Here is a 23,790-nt window from a genome sequence, read left to right as displayed (position 1 = left end):
GTTCAACTTTCTCAGAAACACTGAAGTGGTCAAAATCAGAATTCAGGATCTGGTGCTGATCAAAGAAACTATTTATCAATCTACCAACATTTAGAACTGGTAAATATAACATCCCAAATTATATGCTCTTCTTATATGTTGTAAGTTTACTATGATTTAGAACCAAAGAAATAATGTTTTATACATTTAGAATCCGAATAGGAAAAGTACATCGGGAAGAACTTGAAAATGGTTAAATATACAAATTTTGGTCTTTTAAACTGGCAATCTCATGAACGTCTGAAAATTCCTTGTTTTATCAATCGCTCAACAGCTATTAGAACTGATTGTATAACTTTGCAGCTGTAACTCGGATGCTCTTCATTTGAATATAGCTTTTAAAACAAAATCGCTGTTCATGGTTTTTCAATGGCTCAACCATCCGGCCTAATCCAAGCAAGATTCTTATGAAAAATTAATGAATTGGGGTACATAGAAATCTATTTTCGGCCATTCATAAAAATTAGTATAAGATGCAAGCCTTTATCATACAAGAATGATGAATTGTACTTGATTGGTCTGCGTCGACATTGAGGATTACTGAGCAAACCAGAAGTATCCAGGCTGGAAGCATACTTGATCAGTCTTCCTGGTTAAATTGCAACAACAGCGTTTCAGAGTGGGTTGTCCATGCAGGCCATATACAAAAGATGTGACTTGCCGTCCATCCAAGACCAAACATGAAGATATGTCTCTCCCCCCCAAATACATTCAAATAGACTCTATATTAAAAAGAAAGAGCTTGGCTCTTTGGCTACCATCAATTACAAGAAGCCATTCGAATGCCATTCAAATCGAATTTATAAAAAGAAGGAAAATAAGAGAAAAAGAATAAGAAGGAAAGATAAATAAAGGTTGGAAAAATAAAGTTGAACGATTATACAATTCAAATCGTCAAATATTAAATTGATTTTCATGTCAAGAATTAATTGGTTAAAAGTAAGAAATTATAGTTTGAATATAATAAATGCAAACATTAGTATATTTTGAACATTATTATAATCACTTATTTAAATTATTAAATTATAATGTTGTTAAATCATTTTTATATTTAAATGCATGAATATAAATTATTATCAAAATAATATGATGAAAGATAAATTAAAATCCTTTGAGATATGTTTTATATTTTAACTCAATTATTTAATTAAATTTTTTTTTTAAATAACTCATGCGGGTCCCACAAATGTATCTATTCCAAGTCGTTAGGTCCTCTACCCATTTGTCCAGTGATGGTGATGCTCTTGCCTAATTCTTTTCTGACAATGCTTCCACCCCCTTCGACATGTTTCCTAAAAGGAAATTTCCTGTAGTTAAATTATATTATCATAATGAATTATTTAATCATAATTAATCATAACGGTTAACCATCTTCTCAATTCCATGAATTCGTGATTAACGATCAACTAGCATGTCATCTTCACTTGAAATCATAATGTCTAACTATCTTACCATTTCGCTAGATATAACAAATTAAACTGCCAATTGACTTCATGCGAACCTCAACAGCTATATTTCAAGTTAGGTCAAAAATTGGGATGTAACTTACATGCCCTCCTTTGTCATGAAGGTTGTTTTCCATTCATCTCCTTTGATCCGGATTTGGTGATATCCATTCTTCAAATCTATCTTTGTGAAGTACTTAATTCCACTCAAACATTCCATATTGTCATCCATCCTTGGAAAGAGAAACTGGTACTTGATATTAATCTTATTGATATCTCGAGAATCTGTACACATCCTCCATTCTCCATTTTTCTTTGGTTCTAGTACTACAAGTACACCATATGGACTCAAACCCTCTTGATTCAACTCCTTGTATAACAACTTTTGCACTTGTTTGTTCAACTCTTCACCATCTGTTGGAGTCATTCTATGGGCTGCCTTTCTTGGCAAACTGGCTCTAGGAATCAAGCCCATTTGATGACTAATCTTTCTTATTGGTGACAATCCATCAGGCACATTATTAGATATAATACCCTGAAACTCATCCAACAAATATGCAACTTTCACAAGTACATCTTCGACTACTTCTTTACCAACTTTTGGAATTAAAGCCAAACACACATACTCGTGCTTCACGCCTTCTACAAACTTCCTTCCATCAACTAAACATATTCTTGCATTACTGCATACCTTTTCTTTTGTTTCCTTCAATGGCTTCAGCTTGTATCAGACACCATCCATCATTTGTCAAGGAATAGGTATTTGCACACCCATCATATGCTGTATGATTATCAAATTTACATGGTCTCCCTAACAACAGATGACAAGCATTCATAGGCATAAGATCACATAATAACTCATCATAGTTTCTAATTTTGAACTTTACTAGACATTGCTCATTGACCAAAGCCTTGTGATCCTTCTGCAACCAAGCGATTCATTAGGGATTTAGATGCTTCTTTCTCTCTAACTTCAATTTATTAGTCATTTCCTACGAAACAAGGTTATCAGTACTACCACCATCAATAATGAGATTGCATACTGTACCGTTACAATTACATCTTGTGTGAAACAAATTCTTCCTTTGCTTAGGTTCCTTTTCATCATTTAACAAGACTCTTCTAGGTAATAAGGACCTTTCCCTTTTCAGCATCTTCAGAATGTGATGACTTACCATCTTCATCTATATGTGCAACTCGTGCTTTTGCTGTCTAGTCTTCTATTTGTCCTCCCTTGATCTTAGGGACACTCATAAGCCCTATGTCCTCCACACTAAAAATACATCCCATGGAAATCTCTTCCTGTTTTTATCATCTTCTTCTCAAATCTCTATTATTTTGATTGTGAAGTTGATAGAAATTATTTCCCTTTTGACTTTGACTGCTACTAGAATCACTATTCTTCTTCTAATCTTCATTTCAACCTCTGTAAAATCATCCACCATACTTTCCACCACAATTGCTTCCGTTTTGCTTTCTCTTAAACCTCTTGTTCAACTTTTCTTCTACCTTCAAAGCACATTGATATGCATCTTCAATGGTAGACATTTTTACCATTATCAACTCTTCTTGACTACTCGATTTCAACACATTTATGTAACGGACAACCTTTTCCTTGTTGGCTTTAGAGTGACCCATTATGATAAGGACTCTATAGAACTCTTCTGTATATTCTTGGATAGATCTTCCTGCTACTTCAACCCTACCATTTTCTTCAGCAAATCAAGCTCATAGTCAACAAGAATGAACTCTCTCTTCAACTTTTCCACCATCCGGTTCCATCTTGTTATCTTCTCCTTCCCTCTTGCATTTTTCTCCATTTGAACCTTTTTCCACCAAATTTTAGCATGACGTTTTAGTTTGGCCTTTACAAATCTAACCCTCTCAAGATCATATACTTCTTCATACTCAAAATGCTCTTCCATATCATTGATCTAATCGATCAACTCTTCTAGATAAGATTTCTTGAAAATGTGGAAGCTTCAATTGCTGGTCTCTTCCCAATCTTGGAAATGGCCCTAAAAAAGCTAGCCTCATCAAAATCTCTGATCGTTTCTTGTTCTTCTTCAAAGTGTCATTCTTCTTCAAATTCATCCTCACTTTTATCTCTTGCCTTAATATTGACTCCTCTAGGAAGCTCCTCTTGTAGTGCTTACACTTGTCTCTAGAGGGATTTAAAACCCTCTTCTATCACACTACCAATTCTTTCATCATGGTTCTTTCATGGAGACATTTTTCCGCTCTTATCTTTCAAACCTACAACCAAAGTCCTAGTGTAAATTGCCTCATGTTTGACAATCTATCAACACATTGAGGAACTTCTACAATGATACCACTTGATGAAGGGTACTCCCCTTGCTAACCTAAACACACAACAAAATAGACAAAAAAACCCAAAATTGCAAGAACTGAATAATTGCATGAACAAAAACACTTGCTTTCTATTATCTTTAATGAAAATGACATTCTAATGTTCAAAAAATAACATCTAAAACCACATGGGCATTTTCATTACAATAATTTGCAAGCTAGAGCCGCCATATAGACCATCAAAATTGCTCTTGTAACCCCTATTTGTCTTCTTTACATTGGGAAGTTTAACAACCCTAGAAGGTTTTGAAAATTGTAATCCCCTATTGTTGAGGCCAACAATCTTTATATTATTTTTCCCTACATTGGAATATGTTGAGAATATGCCCCGAAACAGGTTTCGATACTAATTGGAGTATTTGAAGGGATTTTTTTTTCTCCTAAAGTAGCGCAACTTTTGGATATGATACCTTGTGAACCGTGTGTACTTGATTGGCTATTATAACCACTTTCTAGAAACCTCTCAAAGTGCTCTACAACTCGGATTGCCCAGTGCGATCTCAAGCAAAATTTGACCCCATTTGGAACCTCTAAGGCTTTCAAAACTGAGTTCAAAGTTTTTGAACCACCTTGCCAAAACAAAAAATTCAATATCTTCAAAACCAGACTTGATCTTGCCATAAAACTTCAGCGACATCCTTATATATCCAAAATGAACCTCCAAGAAAGTAATTGGAACAATATATGTGTAAATGGAAGCTTGCGAAAAATAGAAAACTTGCCAAAAATAGTAATCCTGTCATAGTTAGCCCTTTTTGAAAAATTAGACATTTTTTTTGGATAATGTAAGATTGCTCTTACACCCTGGATGCTTGTGCATCAAAGGCTTTTTTCTGAAGTGAAAAGAAAGTTACGAAAGCATTAAAAGGAGATAGAATAATAAAGGATAATATAGTCCTTTATTAAAATAATGAGTACTGAAGAATGTTTTAAAACTATGTTAAAAAGGGAGGAATAATAATTTAAAAAAAATAATAATTAAAGGCAAGCTTTGTGAAAGTGTATGATGGTTTGAAAACCATTCCTTAAGGCCTATAAAAAGCATTTATATGAGCCTTGGAAAGGGGCCATGGATATTGCTTAAAGAAGAAGAAGGTGGTTTGGTGGGCTATGGGCATTGGAGAAGGGGCTTACGAGTGTGTCCAACTTGGGGTATAGTGCATACTTGGGATTGTTCTAGCCAAGGCTTTTATAAATATATGAGATGGCATTGATTTGATTAAATTCTTTAAAGATGTTACTTTATTCTCCATTATCATTTTAACATTGCTGGATGCCAATTTATATGTATTCATGATGGTGATCTTAATGTTCTTCAGTCTTAAGTTAGATAACAATAATAAATAAGCATTTTTGTTCATTTGTATCGAAATTATAATTATAATTTATAATGTTTAAGCTTAGTTATTAACACCAATAAATTAATTGGTTGCCATATACAATTAACACATTAAATCTATACAATTTTTTATGCTTGGGGAAAAGCAGCTTTACATTTCCCATCACATCATTATGCAAGCTTGTGTCAGATATATAATTGAAATTCTTTGTAACTCTAGGATCTGATAATTCAAAGAAAAATTAGAACAGATAGAACGTCTTTGTGTGTTAAGAAGATGTAGACATGGGGACTGCACTTGATCTCCTAGAAATATTGGTGCATAGCGATTTGGCAAACTAAGATATTTTCTGATTAGACAGTTTCAAGTTTCAGGTTCATGGCCTCACAATGTCTCAGTTTCTGTTGTCTAATGTAATTTTTAGTTTCTAGCAAAATTTAATACACTTCTTTCACTGAGGAAATTATTAGCTTAATATCTACAAGTGGCCAAGAATAGACTTTTCAAAGCGTGAACCTATTGACGAAATTTCAGAATATAAACGATGTTCAATCTGGTAGTGGATTGTAACCTACAGTGAACTCAATACGTCATTAGTATCCCTTATGCTCTTTTCTGAATATTTTTGTAACAACCAATTTTTCTATCCCTATATTTACCTTCTCAATTAATATCCAAATCAGCAAGTTTACATATTCACATGCATGGGATTAACTTTTTTAACAGATTAACTGATTTATAGGTATTGCCTTAACTAACAATTTGAATTGAGAAATCATTATCTAACTAATGCTTTTATAAATTGTCATCAAAGCTAACCAAAACATAATGAGAGAGAGGGAGATCACTTCCTACTTGATACTATTGAACAATACTTTATAAATCTGAAAGAAAATAAATGCAACAGCCATATAAATAATTTTGTAACTAACTAGAATAGACATGAAAGGAGGAAAGATACCCACTAATCATAATAACTAAGAATGCAGTCTTGATCTGCCTTGTGCAAGTCTTGGCATCTGGTGGAGAGGAGAAGCATTTTCAGAGGCTTAACCTCTCAACCATGGACCCTAAGTATTGCCACACAACCTCAACTAAGAAAGACCCTCCTTGCGTGGGAAAGAGGACGGGAACACCATCACATCCCACTACCTGAGCATCTTGGTGTTAGCGTGTCAACCATCCAGCTGACTAGAGCTTGGATTCCCTCCTACCTATCTATCTATTTGATCGGTGGCTATTCTTACCTCTAGTGATCACAACAACATCAATTGCTACTAAACCTACCCTTGCTAGGGATTTACATGGACACTGAATACCCGATCGCCCACTATTTGGCTTGACAAATAAGACACCCGTCATTTAACCACCGTGAGATGACTAGGTTATATTTACTAGACTTTAACTTTTCTTTCCTTCCTGGTTATTCTTACTAATATAACTCTCACATTTGTAGGACATTCCAACACAATACATAACTTCATGTGTTTACATCTTTATCTCAGCCCCGCGTGGCTGTCCTTGATGATTCATTGATGTAGCCATATATATTTATTGTGTTCATAGATTACTGTTCCTTTTACAAACAGATTTCCCATTCCTTAAGTGGTTATTGCATGTGAATATGATGCTATTCTCTGATTTAGAATATGATTAACAAGCTAGAAGACACATTGCCATGAGGTAAGCTTTCCAGTCTCAGGGACATATATATTGATGCCCCTATACTTGCGGCTCTCTTGACCAATCATTACTTGATAAGTTATCATGTCATGAGTCAATACAACAGGCTTTGACTCTCTCAGGGCCGTTTAGATTTAAAAGACAGGGATTGGTCATGCAATTATATGATCATACTTATACGAACTCTTAAAAGGAAAGAAAAGGGGCTTTTATAGTCCACGACACCAGCCATAGTTTTTGGGGTGACAGTGATATGGGACTACCTCGTACTCCTTTTCGGGAGGTACCTAACTGCACTACAAATGAGGCGTACATACCCTACCCCCCAGTGGAATTTGAGCTTGTGACCTCTCTTTCAAGAGTACAAATGAAACTTAGCATGGATAAATTCAAAAGCATTTGCAGGCTTGATATCTTTCGTAAAGCGTGACATGCATAAATTCAAAACAATTGCAGGCTCAATATCTTCCATGAATTAGACATGTATAAAATTCAAAAGTATTTGCAGGTTCGATATCTTTCAAGAACCAAACGTAATATCATTAAAGGAAATATGAACAATGGAGATGCGACTTGATGGGTATGAGACACTGGTAATAAATACTGCAGATGCTTCAACTATGATCTGCTGCAATAGGGTCACCCAGAATGCAATAGCAATAAATGCTTCCTAATATCTTTATTACGATCACTGCTAGCAAGTGATTATTGCAGAATATGGTGTGATAGATGCAAGAGTAGACACTTTGAATGCAAAAATGAGATTGGTTGCGATCCTCCCTTCTTTATAGAATGAGGCTCTATCATTAGAACATGTGAGCCAAAACAAGAGTTATGTGCATGGACGAAAGTGCAAGGTGGCGCATAGAAGTTACAATCTTGGATTCCAAATGCAAAACCAAGAATAATGAATAAAAGAAAATAGCCAATGGCTTTAAAATAATTCACTGATATTAAGTGGAATAAAATAATTCCCCATGTCTGACTATAATGGTATCTATATTATTTACATATATTTGTGTATGTTGCACACACATATACATACATACACGTGATATTCCCAAATATACGTATTTTTACATGTGATATTCCCAAATATACATATTTTTATGCATACATTGTATTTTGAATATATGTATGCATACATATATGTCATACTTGAATATACGCATACATACATATCTATGTAACATGTATAGATGTAAGTACCATGGTACCATTATACTAGAACATGTCTAGCGTTACAGGAAAGGACTTGAGGTCGACTCACTTCGAAGGTAACATTTATTTTTATATCTTATTATGCTTGTTGACCTATTTAGCTCATGGTGGTTACTTGATGTGTCTAGTTTGTCCTAGCCTGCTTTCCTTGACCATGGTAGTTTAGATTCATACCTATTAACTTTAGTGGCATGATGATGCTCTCGTACCCAATTCCCTATCTACCAATGCTCCCCCCACGTCGCCGCGCTACCTGCAAGAAGAATTAGCATGGTGAAAGCATACTAAAACATAGATCAACTGCAATTAATCATTATAACAAATAACCAATTTAACCGCAATAGTAGGAAATTTAACTAACTTTTTCCTTTTCACTTGAACATAATGATCAACAAGTATTTCCAATTCATATGAACCTCAAAAAAATGAAAATGAGTAGCTAATTTAACTAACTACTTGAAATATCAACAGTTGAATGAATTTTTTCAAAACAACAAAATAGGGGATGTAACAATTTTTATATAATGTCAAAAAGCTTGCATGTGCTTTTTGATTATATAGCATCACAGGATAAATAGTCTATTTATGTTTTTTTAAAACGTCAGTTCTTTTATGGGGACAGTTGATTGCCTCCTTTAAGCTTTCGAGATCAGAGATCCCCACATCCCTGAAACGTTCTAGAAATTGTGATGCCTCAAAAAACAGTGGTGACATTTTCCTAGGTTTCCTTATAATATTCATGTTGTGTAGTTATCTTAGTGTAAATCCTCTTCATATCGTAAAATATGTTTATATTTATGATTATTTTTGTATGGATATCCCCAAAATGTGCCAACCTCATTTTTTTATTGCATACCTAAACCCTTGACCCAAACCCAAGCCAATAACTTTGATGTTATGTTGTAAAGTCTGCATGTGCTTAATGCGCAAAAGCTTGATTTATTGATAGAGATAAACTAATTAGCCGATCTTGGTTTTGGTTTGGATTCGGGTTCAGAATCAAATTCCAGGATTTGGCAATTTTTTTGGGCGGGTAGTACCACAGCCTATAGGTATATATATAGACATTTTATATATATATTGAAATCATTTACAAAGCTTGTGCTCCTTACGAGCAACAACATGAGACTCAAAACCTTATTCGAGCTCCTTACGAGCGGCCACACTAGAAACAACAATTGGATGACCAAGAGTCACAACTTAGAATCCACCTTTTACAATGAGACAAATACAACCAATGGAAGACCAAGAGTCACAACTTAGAATTGCACAAAGATGTCCCTCTTGAGATTTGAACTGGGGTCTCCACAATGAGAACTCATTGCTTCACCAACCAAGTTAAATCCCTTGGATATATATAAACATTTTCAATATATATATATATATATATATATATATATGTATGGATGTATGTATGTATATGTATATGTATATGTATATATGTATATATGTATATGTATATATACATATACATATACATATATGCATGTATGTATGTGTGTTCATAGATTCATACATGTAACATGTCAATGTTCATTCATCATTGGTTCAAGACTTCAAACATATAATAATAAGTTAGAAGTGTGATTCTCATGAAATGATAAATCTATAACTGCCAATAAAATTATTAATAAAATAAAACAGCTGAAGAACAAAGCAAAAACGGTGAAAATGCTTGAGAGATGAATGAATGATCATCAAATGACCAAATGCATGCTTTATTGGTCAAAATTAGGGTTTAGATGTCAATATCTGTGAATGCTGTGGAATTAGGACATAGTGCATTTTTTCAATACTGTTAGTAGTGCTTCAAATTGTAAGAAAGCTGGGCCTCTATAATTCAAGCAAGGCTTGGAAAGTTCACTTTGGCATGATTGCTTTTGCTATTGCTATCAAGATTCAATTGTGTAGTTTCCGAGACGAATTCATGAACCCATGTTTCATGATTAGTAGTTCATGAAGAGGTGAAGCATTACGCCTTCCTGGGAGGTCACCCATCCCAATACTACTTTTACTCAGGTGCATTTAACCATGGAGTTTCCTTTTAAGGTTAAGCCCACTTAGCTTGCAATCCCATCTGCAAAATCTTTAACAAATGTTGTGCCTTATGAACCATTCATTATAGAGGCCCTTTAGCTCATCAATTGATAAGCAAGAGATATTTTCCACAACAAGTTAAATAAGAGTTGGAGTAGTACTGGGATAGGTGATCTCTTGGAAAGGCCTAATGCTTCACCTCTGGGAGCATCACCTAGGTACAATGATTACTAATGTTCTATTCATTCTCATGAGAGATGGGTTATTTGTGAAACATGGGTCAATGAGTTTGAGTTGAAACTAAATAATTAAATCCTGATAGTAATATACTAATATCACAATTTGGCTTGCTGTGGAAAATATCTCCGACCTATCAATGATTGATTTTGTTCATGTAGTTGATTGATACACACTCGCTTGGACTCAGTTTCTCTAAAATTTGATGTTATACAGTTTTCTGCTAATTTTATGGAATAATATTATTAACTCAATTTGTTTAAGGAGATTCTGTCTTATGTCTGGGCATAAAAAAGTCAGTCTAAAATACAAGATTTAAATATTCTCTAATTGAGATGACTAATTTTTTATTTTATTTTAAAGAGTTGGGGAAAACAGCATCTCATTCTTTGTGCATAAATGCGTAATATATCTTTCCATGTTGGTTGGTCAGTCCTAATATATCTTGCTGTGCTGGTTGATCAGTTCGGAGAAAATTTAGAGATGATAGTCATTCCATTCATGATATGATAGATCTTCTCTATATGAGATGACTAAGATTTTTTTCAAATATTTGGGGAAACCAGCATCTCATTCTTTGTGCATAAATGCTTAATATATCTTGTTGTGCTGGTTGACCAACCCTAATATATCTTGCTATTCTGGTTGATCAGTCCTGAGAAAATATAAAGATGATAATTGTTCCATTCATGATATGATAGACTTTATTGCTGTTTATGTAGAACAGTCCTCTGGCACTTGCACAGGCCTACGAGACGCGAGACAAGCTAAAAGCAGCACATTCTGAACTTGCAGAAGAGGGTGCAGTGGAGATTAGAATTATTAAGACAAAAGGGGACATGGTGTTAGATCAACCACTTGCAGATATTGGTGGCAAGGGGCTATTCACAAAAGAAATAGATTATGAACTCATAGAGGGAAAGATTGATATTGCTGTACACTCAATGAAGGATGTGCCCACATATTTGCCCAGTGAAATAAGTTTACCTTGCAATCTTCCTCGTGAAGATGTACGAGATGCATTTATATGCCTTACTGCAAGTTCTCTAGCAGAGCTCCCTGCTGGAAGCATTATTGGCAGTGCTTCTCTTCGAAGGCAATCTCAGTTGCTTAACAAATATCCATTATTGAAAGTAAGAAGCATGCATTTTACATAACTTTCACCTCATTAATTATTAATTTTGGCGTTTATATTGCATTTGTTTTAAGTGTGGCTTGAAGTTTTTTCCAGATTACTTTATTTATAAATGCCATATATTGATCTATTGTTTGTTTGAAGATGTGTTCTAAAATTTCTCAAGACGTTTGACATCTTTTTTTGGTGAACAAGCTTTGGGAGAAAATTGAGTAGGAAAAAAATTGATTGGAATTTTGGGTCATGCTTTAGAGCCTATCATATTTTTTCCACAAATTGTATCCACTATTAGGCTTTGTGTTTCTTTAGGGTAGACTGGTTGATATCTACCCGGTAACCAGATGACTTGTTTTTTTCTGTAGTGACTGATTGATGCTTTGTTTTCTGTATGTTAATTTTCCAAGACTAGATATGATTGCTGAAACTAATTTGTGTAGATTCTTTGCTTTAGAATTAAATACAATATGGACTTCATTTAAATGCACCACTGCTATAAATCTGGTTTGAACATGTCATCATGATAAAGGATCAGAATATATGGAAAATAGAGTTACATAAGGGGGTGCCTTATGAAACATCTTCTCTCCAAAGTGTGAGGAGAGATAAAATCTTTCCTTTTCAGCAACTTGCAAATATTTTTCATTTGTTGTCAAAAACTCCATTTTAGACATAATACAATTAGCTTAGGCGGTTAAAAAAATTGAGCTTGGAGAGTGAAATGGATCTTCATTTGTAAAGCAACAAATTGCAGTAAGCTATACATTTAACTATATTTCCTTTCTGTGGTCTATGACCATCCAAGAATCTCCCAGTGAAGCCCCTTTACAATGTGAGGGACTCAAAGCAAGATTGTTCTGTTTTCTGCAAATGCACTGATAAAAAGGCTGTAGCTGTTTGCATGGCTAAAAGATATATAGCACAATTTTGTCATGCTGACATTGGACACGAAAAACCTGTTAACTTCCATTCAAGTGCAAGTATTAGTAGCTTCGACATATAGGGTTTGATGTGATCAAATTCAAAATATGGAGATATCCTGTAAAATTTTATGACCTGATATTTCTGTGGCAAGATCTAAATGTCTCTGCTCTATTGCCTTTGCTTGATGAAAGGTGTATGATTTAGAGTTTTCCAATGTATGGTGAATGCAGGAGTTTATGGGGTTTAGTAGGAATGCAAGTTTCAAGAGATCTAGAAGATAAACATTCCATGAAATTTGTACCATTTGCGACATTCTAAGGACATTTTTGATATTTGTGTACATATATTACATCCAAGAAATTTATCCAGAGCACATTACATGAACAAATAAAAATACAACATAATCTGATTGTACTGAGCATGGTATATCTAGTTGCAAACATACATGTATAGAGTGACAACTAGGCCCTATCTGCATTGTTTATATAATATACTTTATATGCCACCTTATTTCCATCAAGTCTCAACTACATGGACCATTAATGAAAATATGAAATAGCTAACATTCTTAGCTCCAGTTCAATCTCAGGATCACATTTTCTTGAATTCTTACACACTACCTATCTAATAATATCTTCTACGGATGTGTAATTGCCATAATTGCCGAATCCAGTTCAGACAGATTATTTGGACCAGATTTATTTGTTTTGTTCAGTCCTTATTTTTCAATCACTATAGAAACTTTTCAGAATATTTTTGAAAGTTAAAATTTTCTACCTCTCCAATGGATCAAAAATTTGAAACCTACTAACCATGATTATTACTGGTTTGAAATTAAACTTATCTTGACTTGGGCAGCTGCTTTTATAATTATTGGTTCTCTTGAGTAGATTTTCCAGTTATTGTCATTGCAGTGTTTTGAATTGTTATATTGGTAATAAGATTACTGTTAAGCCATCTGGAATGTGCATCACAAGTATTGATGGTGTGCAGACCTGCCTGGAGAATACCAGTTTGGGACATTCTTGTACTAGGAGCACAGGTGTGGGTGTAGGAGGCTTTGAAAGGTTTTAGGACCTTAAGCTCTTTAACGGTCATGGACCCTCTGTCTTCATGCTTTTCAGTTTGTAGATATGGTTTTGAGGAGATGCATTGGCTTGTCAAAAATGCTGAATTGATCTGGAATACATCCCAGATACTTCCTTTTTTATAATATCATTTTGGGAAATAGGTCTCATTTAATTTCTGGAAGTTGATTGATAAATCTGAAATTTCAATGTTTTTCTTCATTCATGTTCAATGATTTTTTCTCTTCTTATTTGAATTTGTCAACCTTGTCTTTGGAAGGATCATAGGTTATTTTTGAAGTACTTGGCTTGGAGCACCTAACTTTTGAAAGTCTTCATTGGGTATAGGCATCTACACCAATGCCACCCTTGCATGGCTGCACCCCTGCTTCCATGTAGCCTAGGTGTTGTCATCAATGGATTCCTGTCTCTAGATTTTTAGGGGTTGGAAAATGAAATTGCTGAGCAAAGCATATTTTAGAGTTAGGTAGAAATTAGAGCTTAATCTTGAAAGCCCTTGTGTAAAACACATTGTGACTGTTTTTTGAATCTTAGTAAGGTGGTGCACAGAAAAATTTGTGAAGCATCTTAGGTTAAAACTGAAATTTTAAAAACAAGAATTGTCTACATGATTGCATTAAACTAAGGAGATCTCGTCAAATAAATAATTACATGGCAAAATTCCCTAAACATAGCGATATTGAAAGTAGTGGACTAAAGCACTAAAAATATTTGAATCTAAATATAGAACCTAAGATGACCATTATAGTAAATATAATATTATTTTAATACCCTCCCTTAATGGTCATTGTACTACCTTGCAAAAGATTATGCATGTCTTGTGGTTACAGAGACTGTAGAACAGTTTTCTACTGCTGAGACCCTCCTTGGATCTGTAGAATGTCAATGACCAAGAGTAGCCAAAAAACAGAGAAGGTTGTCCCATCTTCAGAATGGTCTGCAACAAGAGAGTAGAGCTTGCCACTGAATCTTCCATTGACTCTCCTAGAATTTGCAAAACTGTCAACCAAAAATTATCACAAAAAAACTGAGCTTCCCTTCCTTGTAGACAGAGACATACTAAGAACAACTGCCAAATCCTCCAAACTATTGTAGATGAGTAGGATGCCCCAAACTGACCACAAGGTACATGATTTGCAGTTCACAAAGCATCATTTTTTTGAAAAAAATGGTAAAAACCCTAGAACAAAAATCCTTGACAGAAAATCACATGGAAACTTTGCAAATTACAGAAATGAGAAACAATTTTTGAGGAGAAAAATTGACCAAAACCAAACATCACTTTGAGGTGAAAAATCAATCAAAATCAAACCAACCTAGACCTAAGAATATGGAACAAACACTTTTTGAAAAAATAAACTATTAAATCCCAACGGATAATTTTTGAGGAAAAACTTATTAAAACACTCCCATAAGGAAGTCATACCTAGATTGGCTCTTGCTTTGATACCATGAAATTATTAGAAAATAAAATTGTCTACATGATTGCATTAAACCAAGCTCCTTAAACAAAAAAATATAGGGCAAAATTCGCTATAAAAAACAACATTGAAAATAGCGAGAAAACGCACTAAAACTATCTGAATCTAAATATAGAACCCAAGATGATCATTATGGTAAATATAATATTATTTTAATACCCTCCCTTAATGGTCATTGTACTACCCTACATAAAACTTTGCATGTCTTGTGGCCACAAATTCTTCAAAACATTCTGCTGAGACCCACCTTGGATCTGCAAAATGTCAACAACCAAGAGTAGCCAAAAAACAGAGAAGGTTGTCCCCTTCTTCAGAATGGTCTGCAACAAGAGAGTAGAGCCTGCCACTTACTCTTCCATTGACCCTCCCAGAATTTGCAAAACCGTTAACCAAAAAATTCACAAAAACACCCAATTTGATGTTGGATAACTAAGTTGCTCTTCCCTATCAAAAGAGACACACTGAGAACAATTGCAAAACCCTCCAAACTATTGTAGACGAGCAGGATGCTCTAAAACCGACTGCAAGATACCATGATTTGAAGTTCACAAAGTATTGTTTTTCAGAAAAAATGGTAAAAGCCCTAGAACATAAATCTTTGACTAAAAATCCCACGCGAACTTTGCAATTTGCAATGATTTTTGAGGAGAAAAATCAACCAAAGCCAAACACGATTTTTGAGGTGAAATATTCATCAGAACCAAACAAATTTGGATTTGAGAATATGAAACAAATTATTTTTGGGGTAAATAATTATTGAAACCCAACATATAATTTTTGAGATTTTTTTTTATTGAAATCCTTCCATAAGGGAGTCATACCTAGACTGGCTCCCGCCATAATACCATGAAATTATTAATAGATGGAATTGTCTACAAGATTGCATTAAACTGAGCTCCTTGAATAAAAAATTACAAGGCAAAATTTGCTATAAATAGCGATGCTAAAAATAGCGGACTAAAGAACTAAAATTATTTGATTCTAAATATAGAACCTAAGATGACTATTATAGTAAATATAATATTATTTTAATACCCTCCCTTAATGGTCATTGTACTATTGATGCAAGAAGCTCTCCTTAATACCATAAACTCATAATGAAAAAATAGAAACAACAGAAAATGCGAGAACAAAATATGGACTTCTTATTTGCACCGCAAATGTGGAATTATAGAATTCATAAGTATAATATGCTAACCCACATGGGCACCTTCAGTACAATAATTTGGAAGACAAGCTGCGAACTATCACCCCGAGCTGTCCTAGACAATGTTTTGGCCTTTCTTAAATAGGCAGTTTTATGTCGCCCAGGAAGGTTCTAGATGCTCAAACTTAATACCTAGGGCCAACAGACCCTAACAATACACATAGAGTCGGCCAAATACATCTTTGACAAATTATTTTAGAAATTTCGGTAGCCCAACTTCCGAAGGCCATAACTCACGAACCGTTGCTCCAATTGGCTATTATAATCACTTTTTGAAAACGCTAGCTCCTGATCTATAGGCTAGGAGCTGCACTAGTGCTCTTTTTTCGAATTTTTGAACCTCATCCGGGTACTCTAAAGCCTCCAACGGTGAGCTTGAAGATTTTTTTGCAAATTTTTCCACCGAAAATCCGCAATAAATTCTTTGATACTAATGCTTGAGCAATGAGATTTTTATGGTAGGCTTACAACTCTAAAATGAACCTTCCTATAGAAAATGAGAACATTCCGAGCTTGTATGAAAAACTTACTAAAAATAGTAAGTTCTCATAGATAGTAACCACCCTGTCTACTAGTCCTTATTAAAATGGAAAAGATTGAAAATAAAATATTTTTGGGTGATGCAAGATTGCCCTTGCACCTAGGATGCTCCTACATCAGACACCTAGGGTAATTTGAGAAGTGACCCCATCACATCTTAGGTGTTTAGAGGTAAACTAAGACGGTTAACCTCCTTTGCTAGCCATGATGAATCCTCAACTGGTCTCCCTTTCCATTTGACCGAATATTCCTCATAAGTTTATTTTCTGGTACTCTTTCCAACACGATTGTCTAGTATCTCCTCAATCTCCTTTGTAGTCGAATTAGTTGCTGGAATGCTCCACTGCGCTTCTGCAACTTCATCCCCATCACCTCGTTCATAATACTCTGTTAAATCTGAAATATTAAATACTGGTGAAATATTCAATTCAGCAGGCAACTCCACTTCATGTGCATTGCCAGAATCATGCCTCTTCACTATCTTGCACGGTCCAAACTTCTTCATCTTCAACTTATTATATGTATCCACTGGAAAACTCTCCTTTCTCAAATGAACCATGACTTCATTTCCAATTTGAAGTTCCTTATATCTCCTTTTCACATCTGCCTTAGCTTTATACTGTGTATTTATTTTTATGATGTGCTTCCTCACCTCCTCATGGATGTTCTTCAAATGTTTAGCAAAATCTTCTGCTTCAACACTCCTTATCTCTCCTTTATCCAACTGCCTCAGTTTAGAAGCGTTTCTGGGACTATTCCCATATACAATCTGGAATGGTGATTTACCAGTACTCCTATTGACAGAATTATTATATGCAAATTCCGCCTGTGGTAAAATCATATCCCATCCTTTTGGTTTATCTCCAACCTAGCATCTCAGCGAATTTCCCAAACTGCGATTCACAGCTTCTATCTATCCATCAGTCTGTGGATAATGTGATGAATTGAACTTCAAATCTATCTTCAACTTCTTCCACAATGTATGCCATAAATACCCAACAAATTTGGTATCTCGATCTGAAACTATACTCTTTGGTAGACCATGTAATCTCACCACTTCTCTGAAAAACAACTTTGCTACATGAACAACATCACTAGTCTTCTTGCAAGGAATAAAATGTATCATCTTTGAAAATTTGTCAACCACCACAAAAATAGAATCATGCCTACGCTGTGTCCTCGGTAATCCAAGAACAAAATCCATGCTGATATCCTCCCACGGCTTCTCCGGTATAGGTAATGGCTGATACAACTCGGTATTGTTCTTCGCTCCTTTCACCATCTGACATACTCTACAACTTTGTACAAACTTCATCACATCTTGCTGCAACTGTGGCCAGTAGTAATTTTCAGCAACCAAAGCTATGGTTTTATCTCTGCCAAAATGTCCAACCAATCCTCCACTATGCTTCTCCTTGATGAGATTCTCTCATTGAACTTCTGGGAATGCACAACTGGCTTCCTTTGAACAAGATATTATCTTGGATCATGAAATCCAACCACTTTGTCCTGTCAAGTGTAACAAGTTCTGTACAAGCCTTCCACACTTCACCAAAATCAAGAACATCTGGATACAATGTACTGAGTTCCTTGAACCCAACCAACTCTATTTGCATTTCTGTCAGCAAAAGTTGTCTTCTAGTAAGAGCATCTGCAACTTTGTTAAACTCTTGTGTTTCAAAACAAATGTATAACTCTGCAAAAACTCAACCCACTTTAAATGTCTTTGGTTCAATTTTTCTTGACTATTCAAATATTGCAAAGCTTGATGATCAATATACAAAACAAACTCCTTAGGAAGAAGATAGTGTCTCCACTTCTTCAATGCTTGAACTATAGCATAAAATTCCTGATCATAAACAAAATATTTTCTTTTAGCATCATTCAACTTTTCACTGAAATAAGCAATAGGTCTACCTTCCTGGTTCAAAACAGCTCCTATTGCAGTACCACTAGCATCATAGTCTACTTGAAACACCTTGTTAAAATTAGGAAGTGCTAAAACAAGTTGCTCAGTAACTTTTTGTTTCAACAGATTAAAACTCTTATCTACTCCTATAGTCCACTTAAACTCTTTCCTATCCCCTCTCATTGTTTCTGTCAAGGGTCCACAAATACTGCTAAAACTTCTTATGAACTTTTTGTAAAATGTAGCCAGTCCATGAAAAGATCTTACCTCTGTCGCACTCTTTGGAGTAGGCCATTCAAGGATAGCCTTCACTTTCTCTGGGTCCATTTTCAGACCTTCTCTTGAGACTACAAATCCCAAGTACACCAATTCTTTCTTTACAAAATTGCACTTCTTTAGGTTTATTAGCAACTTTTCTTCCCTCAACTTATCAAACACCTTGCGAATATGAATCAAATTCTCCTCTAATATCTTACTAAAGATCAATATATCATCTAGGTAAACAATGACAAACTTACCTAGAAACTCCTTCAGTACCTCATTCATAAGCCTCATGAAAGTGCTTGGTGCATTGGTTAGCCCAAAGGCATGACTAACCACTCATATAGTCCTTCCCTTGTCTTAAAAGCAGTCTTCTACTCATCACCTTCTCTGATATGAATCTGATGGTATCCACTCTTCAGATCTATCTTTGTGAAATACTTAGCTCTACTCTATTTCTACTCAAATAGTTCATAATATCATCCATCCTTGGCAATGTAAATCTATACGTTGTTGTGATCTTGTTAATAGTGCGAGAATCTATGCACATTCTCCATTCTCCATTCTTCTTTGGTGCTAATACTGTTGGTATAGCTCATGGACTCAGACTCTCTCGAATCAATCCCTTCTGCAACAACTCATGAACTTGCCTGTTCAACTCTTCACTTTCTGCTGGTGTCATTCTGTGCGCTACCTTGTTTGGCAAGCTAGCTCCTGGAACCAAATCCATTTGGTGACTGATCTTCCTCATTGGGGGCAATCCATCAGGTACGTTATCTGATACAATATTAGAAAACTCTTCCAACATATCTACAACTTTTGCAAGTACCTCCTCTACTTCTTCTTTACTATCTTTAGAAATTATAGCAAAACACATATGCTCATGTTTCATACCCTTAAGAAACTCTTTTCCATCAACAAAACAATATTCTGGTACCACTACATACCTTTTCTTCTTTATCCTTCAACGGCTTCAACTTATGTTTCATTCCATCCTTAGTTAGAGTGTAGGTATTTGCTCGCCCATGGCCTACCCAACAACATATGACATTTGTCCATAGGTATGATATCGCATAGTACCTCATCCTGGTAGCTTCAAATCTTGAACTTCACTGAGCACTGCTCATTGACCATGACCTTGTCCATTGTTTCTATAGGTAAGGGTTCCATATCCATGTATTGATCCATAGTTGGAAAACTCGCCAAATGCAAAAACTGGCCAAGCCCCCTAAAAGTTTAATTGGGAAAAACTCGGCGATTTAAAAAAAAAACTCGGGAACCTAAAAAACCGCTGAAATTTAATTAAAAATACATTTATTTTGCAAAATTCAATGAGAAGATGCATCTAATAAGTTAATTAAAGACAATACAAAAGAAAGAAACAAAGTTTAGATATATATAAATATATAATGCGTACAAAATTGCATTCTTATGCAGAATGCTCATGGTAGGAAGCAAAATAGTAAATTACTAAATAGTTTCAATCTGTCAAACTAGAAGTAAATACTAAAAGTCTAAATACATCAATACAATTTGACAATGTCAATCACATCTTCCTCTTTCCACTTGCACTAGCAAGAAAGCAAGGGGGTCTAGTCCTAGAAGAAGTGCCCCGCACTGGGATAGGGCGTGAGCTGCGTGATTGTGAACTCTGTGGCTGTGCCCCCTCGCTCGACGTCCCTACTGACTGGCTCGGCGTCCTAGAAGAGGATGCATCTCCTCCTAATGGTAATGCTTGATCTTCGCCTGAATCATCATCATCCTCGTCCTCATCCTCAATGTCATCCATAGTGAACTGAAAATCAGTGTTAGCCTCCCCCTCCATGGCCTGCCTCTCCAAATTAGCGATCTCATCTGGTGTAAACAATGGACTTGGCTCCTGTGCTGTCCAATCAGAATAAGGATCTATCTCATCTAGATTAAGCGGACCAGGTAGTTCTAAGAGCTGTGCCTTTTTTATGCGCAACTTAAGATTATAGTGCACATAAACAAGGTCATTAAGCCGTTTTTGAGTCAATCTGTTTCTTTTCTTTGTATGGATGGACTCAAATAAGCTCCAATTGCGCTCACAATGGGATGAGCTACAAGGTTGGGATAGGACTCTGAGAGCAAATTTCCTTAAATTGGGGGTATTGCCACCCCAACTTGCCCACCAAGCATCTGCAAAACAAAATTAAAAAAGTTATAAAGCAATAAAAAAAAAAATCAGAAGCACAACTTATCAATTAGCAAAAATTTTAAAGTTTGACGCTTTACTTGGTGCTTGAGTAGATCTTGCTCTCTTTGCTAGCATAGAAGAGAACAAAGGACCCCTTGATTCCACATAGATTTGTTGTTCAGTCACAATAAGGTCTCTCTCCTCTTCACTTGATATCATTCTCTCAATGCATTTAGAGAGACCTTCCATGACCTCTCCATTAGGATCTGAGTAGGAATCATCAGCCCTAAAACAAATAGAAAATGATATCAAGTCTTACTACACAACCTTAAAAAGTAAAGTAAAATAAAGGCTTATTAAAATCCCAACTTCAAGGACAATCAATTATCATAGTACCTGAATTTGGGATTGAGGAAGTAGCCTGCTGCATGAATAGGTTGGTGGAGCATATTGTTCCACCTTCTATCAATTATTTCCCAAATGGGGTCAAATCTGAGACTGTCCCCGTGATAGTAACTTCTAACAGCCTCTTTCGCCCTATCCATGGCCTCATAAAGACATCCCATTGGGGATTGCTGCCCATCACATGTGCGCAAGACTAGAACCAGGGGCAGAGACATCTACATTTGAAATTTGAAAAATACAAATTAGTTAATAACATAGTAAGTTATGAATTGATAATGAAACTTGAATAAACTAAAAATATAATGAAGTTACCTCCACAATCTCCTTAGCCTTTGCAAAAAAAGCTATCATCAAAGACTATTCGTGCCACAGCCTCTCCTTCGGGCTTCTTTGAGTAAGGTGAAGCAACCCAATCAGCACACACAAACATTTGCTTCAAAGCCAATATGTGGTCAAGAATACTTTGCAATGTCAAGAAGACCGTTGCAAACCTTGTCATAGTAGGTCTCATCAAATCTTTGCCTTTAGTGGCTTTTCTCATCAAACTGAGAACCCATGGGTGATTATAGATATATTTCGTGACTCGCCTAGCATCTTCCACAACTGGACTCACCCAATCAAGTTTTCCTATGTCCTCCAAAAGAAGGTGAAGGACATGTGCTGCACAAGGTGACCAAAAAAGTGTGGGATGCCTCTCTTGGAGGATTCTACCTAAAAGATTAGCAAAAAATCAATAATCAGTAACAAACTTTCCATGTTTAGTATTTACAAATTACATCAAATCTAAATTGAATAATACCATTATCCATAGCATTACATTCATGATTCATATTGATTCAAATATAAAAAATTAATCTACCTGCTGCCACATATGCTGCTGCATTATCTGTGATTATTTGCACCACATTCTCTATTCCCACCTCCATGACAACATTCTCCAACATTAAAGCCAATGTGGCTGCATTTTTCACTTTGTTGGAGGCATCGACAGATTTCCAAAACACCACATCATCTTTGCAAGCAATCAAGAAGTTAATAATGGTTCTACTTCTTCCATCTATCCACCCATCAGATAAAATGGTGCAGCCATACTTCTTCCACTCTTTCTTTTGGTCTTCTATCAACAATGTTGCCCTACCAACCGCTTTGTCAAGCAACCTACAAAATTTAGGTGTAATATTAAATAAAGTGTAAGTGTTAGTAAAAAATTAGGAAATAAGTTATAACAATTAAGATTTAAAATATAACAATGAACTAAAGTGAATCACAATTATTTACAATTACTAAATAGTAAAATGCTAACCTTCCACTCATATCTTTGCGATTAGGCGGCTTGTACCCTTTGCCTGATATTGTCATTGCATTCACCATATTGACCCAATAGGGACTATCAGCGGCATTCATTGAGATATTGTTGAAAAACCAAAAATCAGCTGCTGCAATATCAGTTTGCTCATGCACCTCCTTAAACCATGCAGTGCCCTCTAATGATGGCTGTGCTCCAGGTGTGTTCCTGGGCACAAAATAACCACCTATCCCTGATGGGGATCCGGATGGTGATGATGAAGAAGTAGGAGATGTAGAAGAAGTGGAACCGGTAAATGAGAAATTTTGTTTGTGGATCCGTGGGCCACGAAGAGATCGTGGTATGTTCTCAAGTGCTTCTTCTTCCTCTTGCATATCAAAAGGAGCTCCTTCTGATTCAGCTATGGCTGCCCTCATAGCTAATTTTGCCCTCCCCCTATTCAATTTTTTCTCTTCAGCAGCTGCAAGTAGGGCATGGATGAATCTGTTTTCTTCATCAGTTACCTTGAGACAAGGATTTGAGTCATGTTTCTTTATGCCTGCAAGGTGGTATTTGAGGCGGTTTATGCCTCCAGAAATAATTCTCTTACAGGGAATGCATATCACCTTCCCAATATCATTTGGATTTGGAGCTTCATAGGCATACCGCCATGCCTTATCTCTTGCATTTTTAGGCCGAGTGCCTATATATCCAGATGGGCATGGTGTTTGTGGCCACTCTTCTTGCGGGTTTGTCATTTTTTTAATGGTTGACCGCTGCCCTACACATAAATATATAGAAAAATGAATAAACAAAGTTAGAACTTAGAAGCTAGGGTTTCAAATGATTCAAAGTTTCAAACTTCAAACTTCAACCATATCCTTAGCAAACAACAAACTTCAACCATATCCTTAGAAGCTAGGGTTTCAAATCAAAATGATTCAAAATGATTTTAAATGATTTGAAAACATTTACAAATAAGTTAACAACAAGAAAAACAAAAGAACATTTGTTATAAAACTATAAAA

General features: G+C 35.4%; 2 protein-coding genes across 2 annotated transcripts in view; one reads left to right on the top strand and one right to left on the bottom strand.

The window, feature by feature from the left end:
* HEMC (hydroxymethylbilane synthase) overlaps positions 1-23,790 on the top strand; it is an 83,979-nt gene that overhangs the window by 18,931 nt on the left and 41,258 nt on the right. Inside the window, exon 2 of the mRNA XM_089825403.1 lies at positions 11,100-11,505. Within this exon, the coding sequence (XP_089681529.1) occupies positions 11,100-11,505 (406 nt within the window). The remainder of the gene's footprint in view (positions 1-11,099; positions 11,506-23,790) is intronic.
* On the bottom strand, positions 17,004-23,233 carry LOC149561873 (uncharacterized). Its single transcript, XM_089824166.1, has 6 exons — positions 22,337-23,233; positions 21,790-22,188; positions 21,469-21,692; positions 21,171-21,358; positions 20,526-21,074; positions 17,004-17,140 (listed from the first exon to the last, which is right to left on the bottom strand). Exons 2-6 carry the CDS (start codon positions 21,826-21,828, stop codon positions 17,004-17,006), a joined length of 1,137 nt encoding a protein of 378 aa, XP_089680292.1. The 5' UTR covers positions 21,829-22,188; positions 22,337-23,233.

Source organism: Cupressus sempervirens, chromosome 4 (assembly GCF_028749045.1).
Source record: "Cupressus sempervirens isolate cs-2001-9-10 chromosome 4, ASM2874904v1, whole genome shotgun sequence".
Classification (NCBI taxonomy): Eukaryota; Viridiplantae; Streptophyta; class Pinopsida; order Cupressales; family Cupressaceae; genus Cupressus; species Cupressus sempervirens.
The sequence above is the reverse complement of the archived record's forward strand: the minus strand, read 5'-3'. Positions and strand labels throughout refer to the sequence as shown.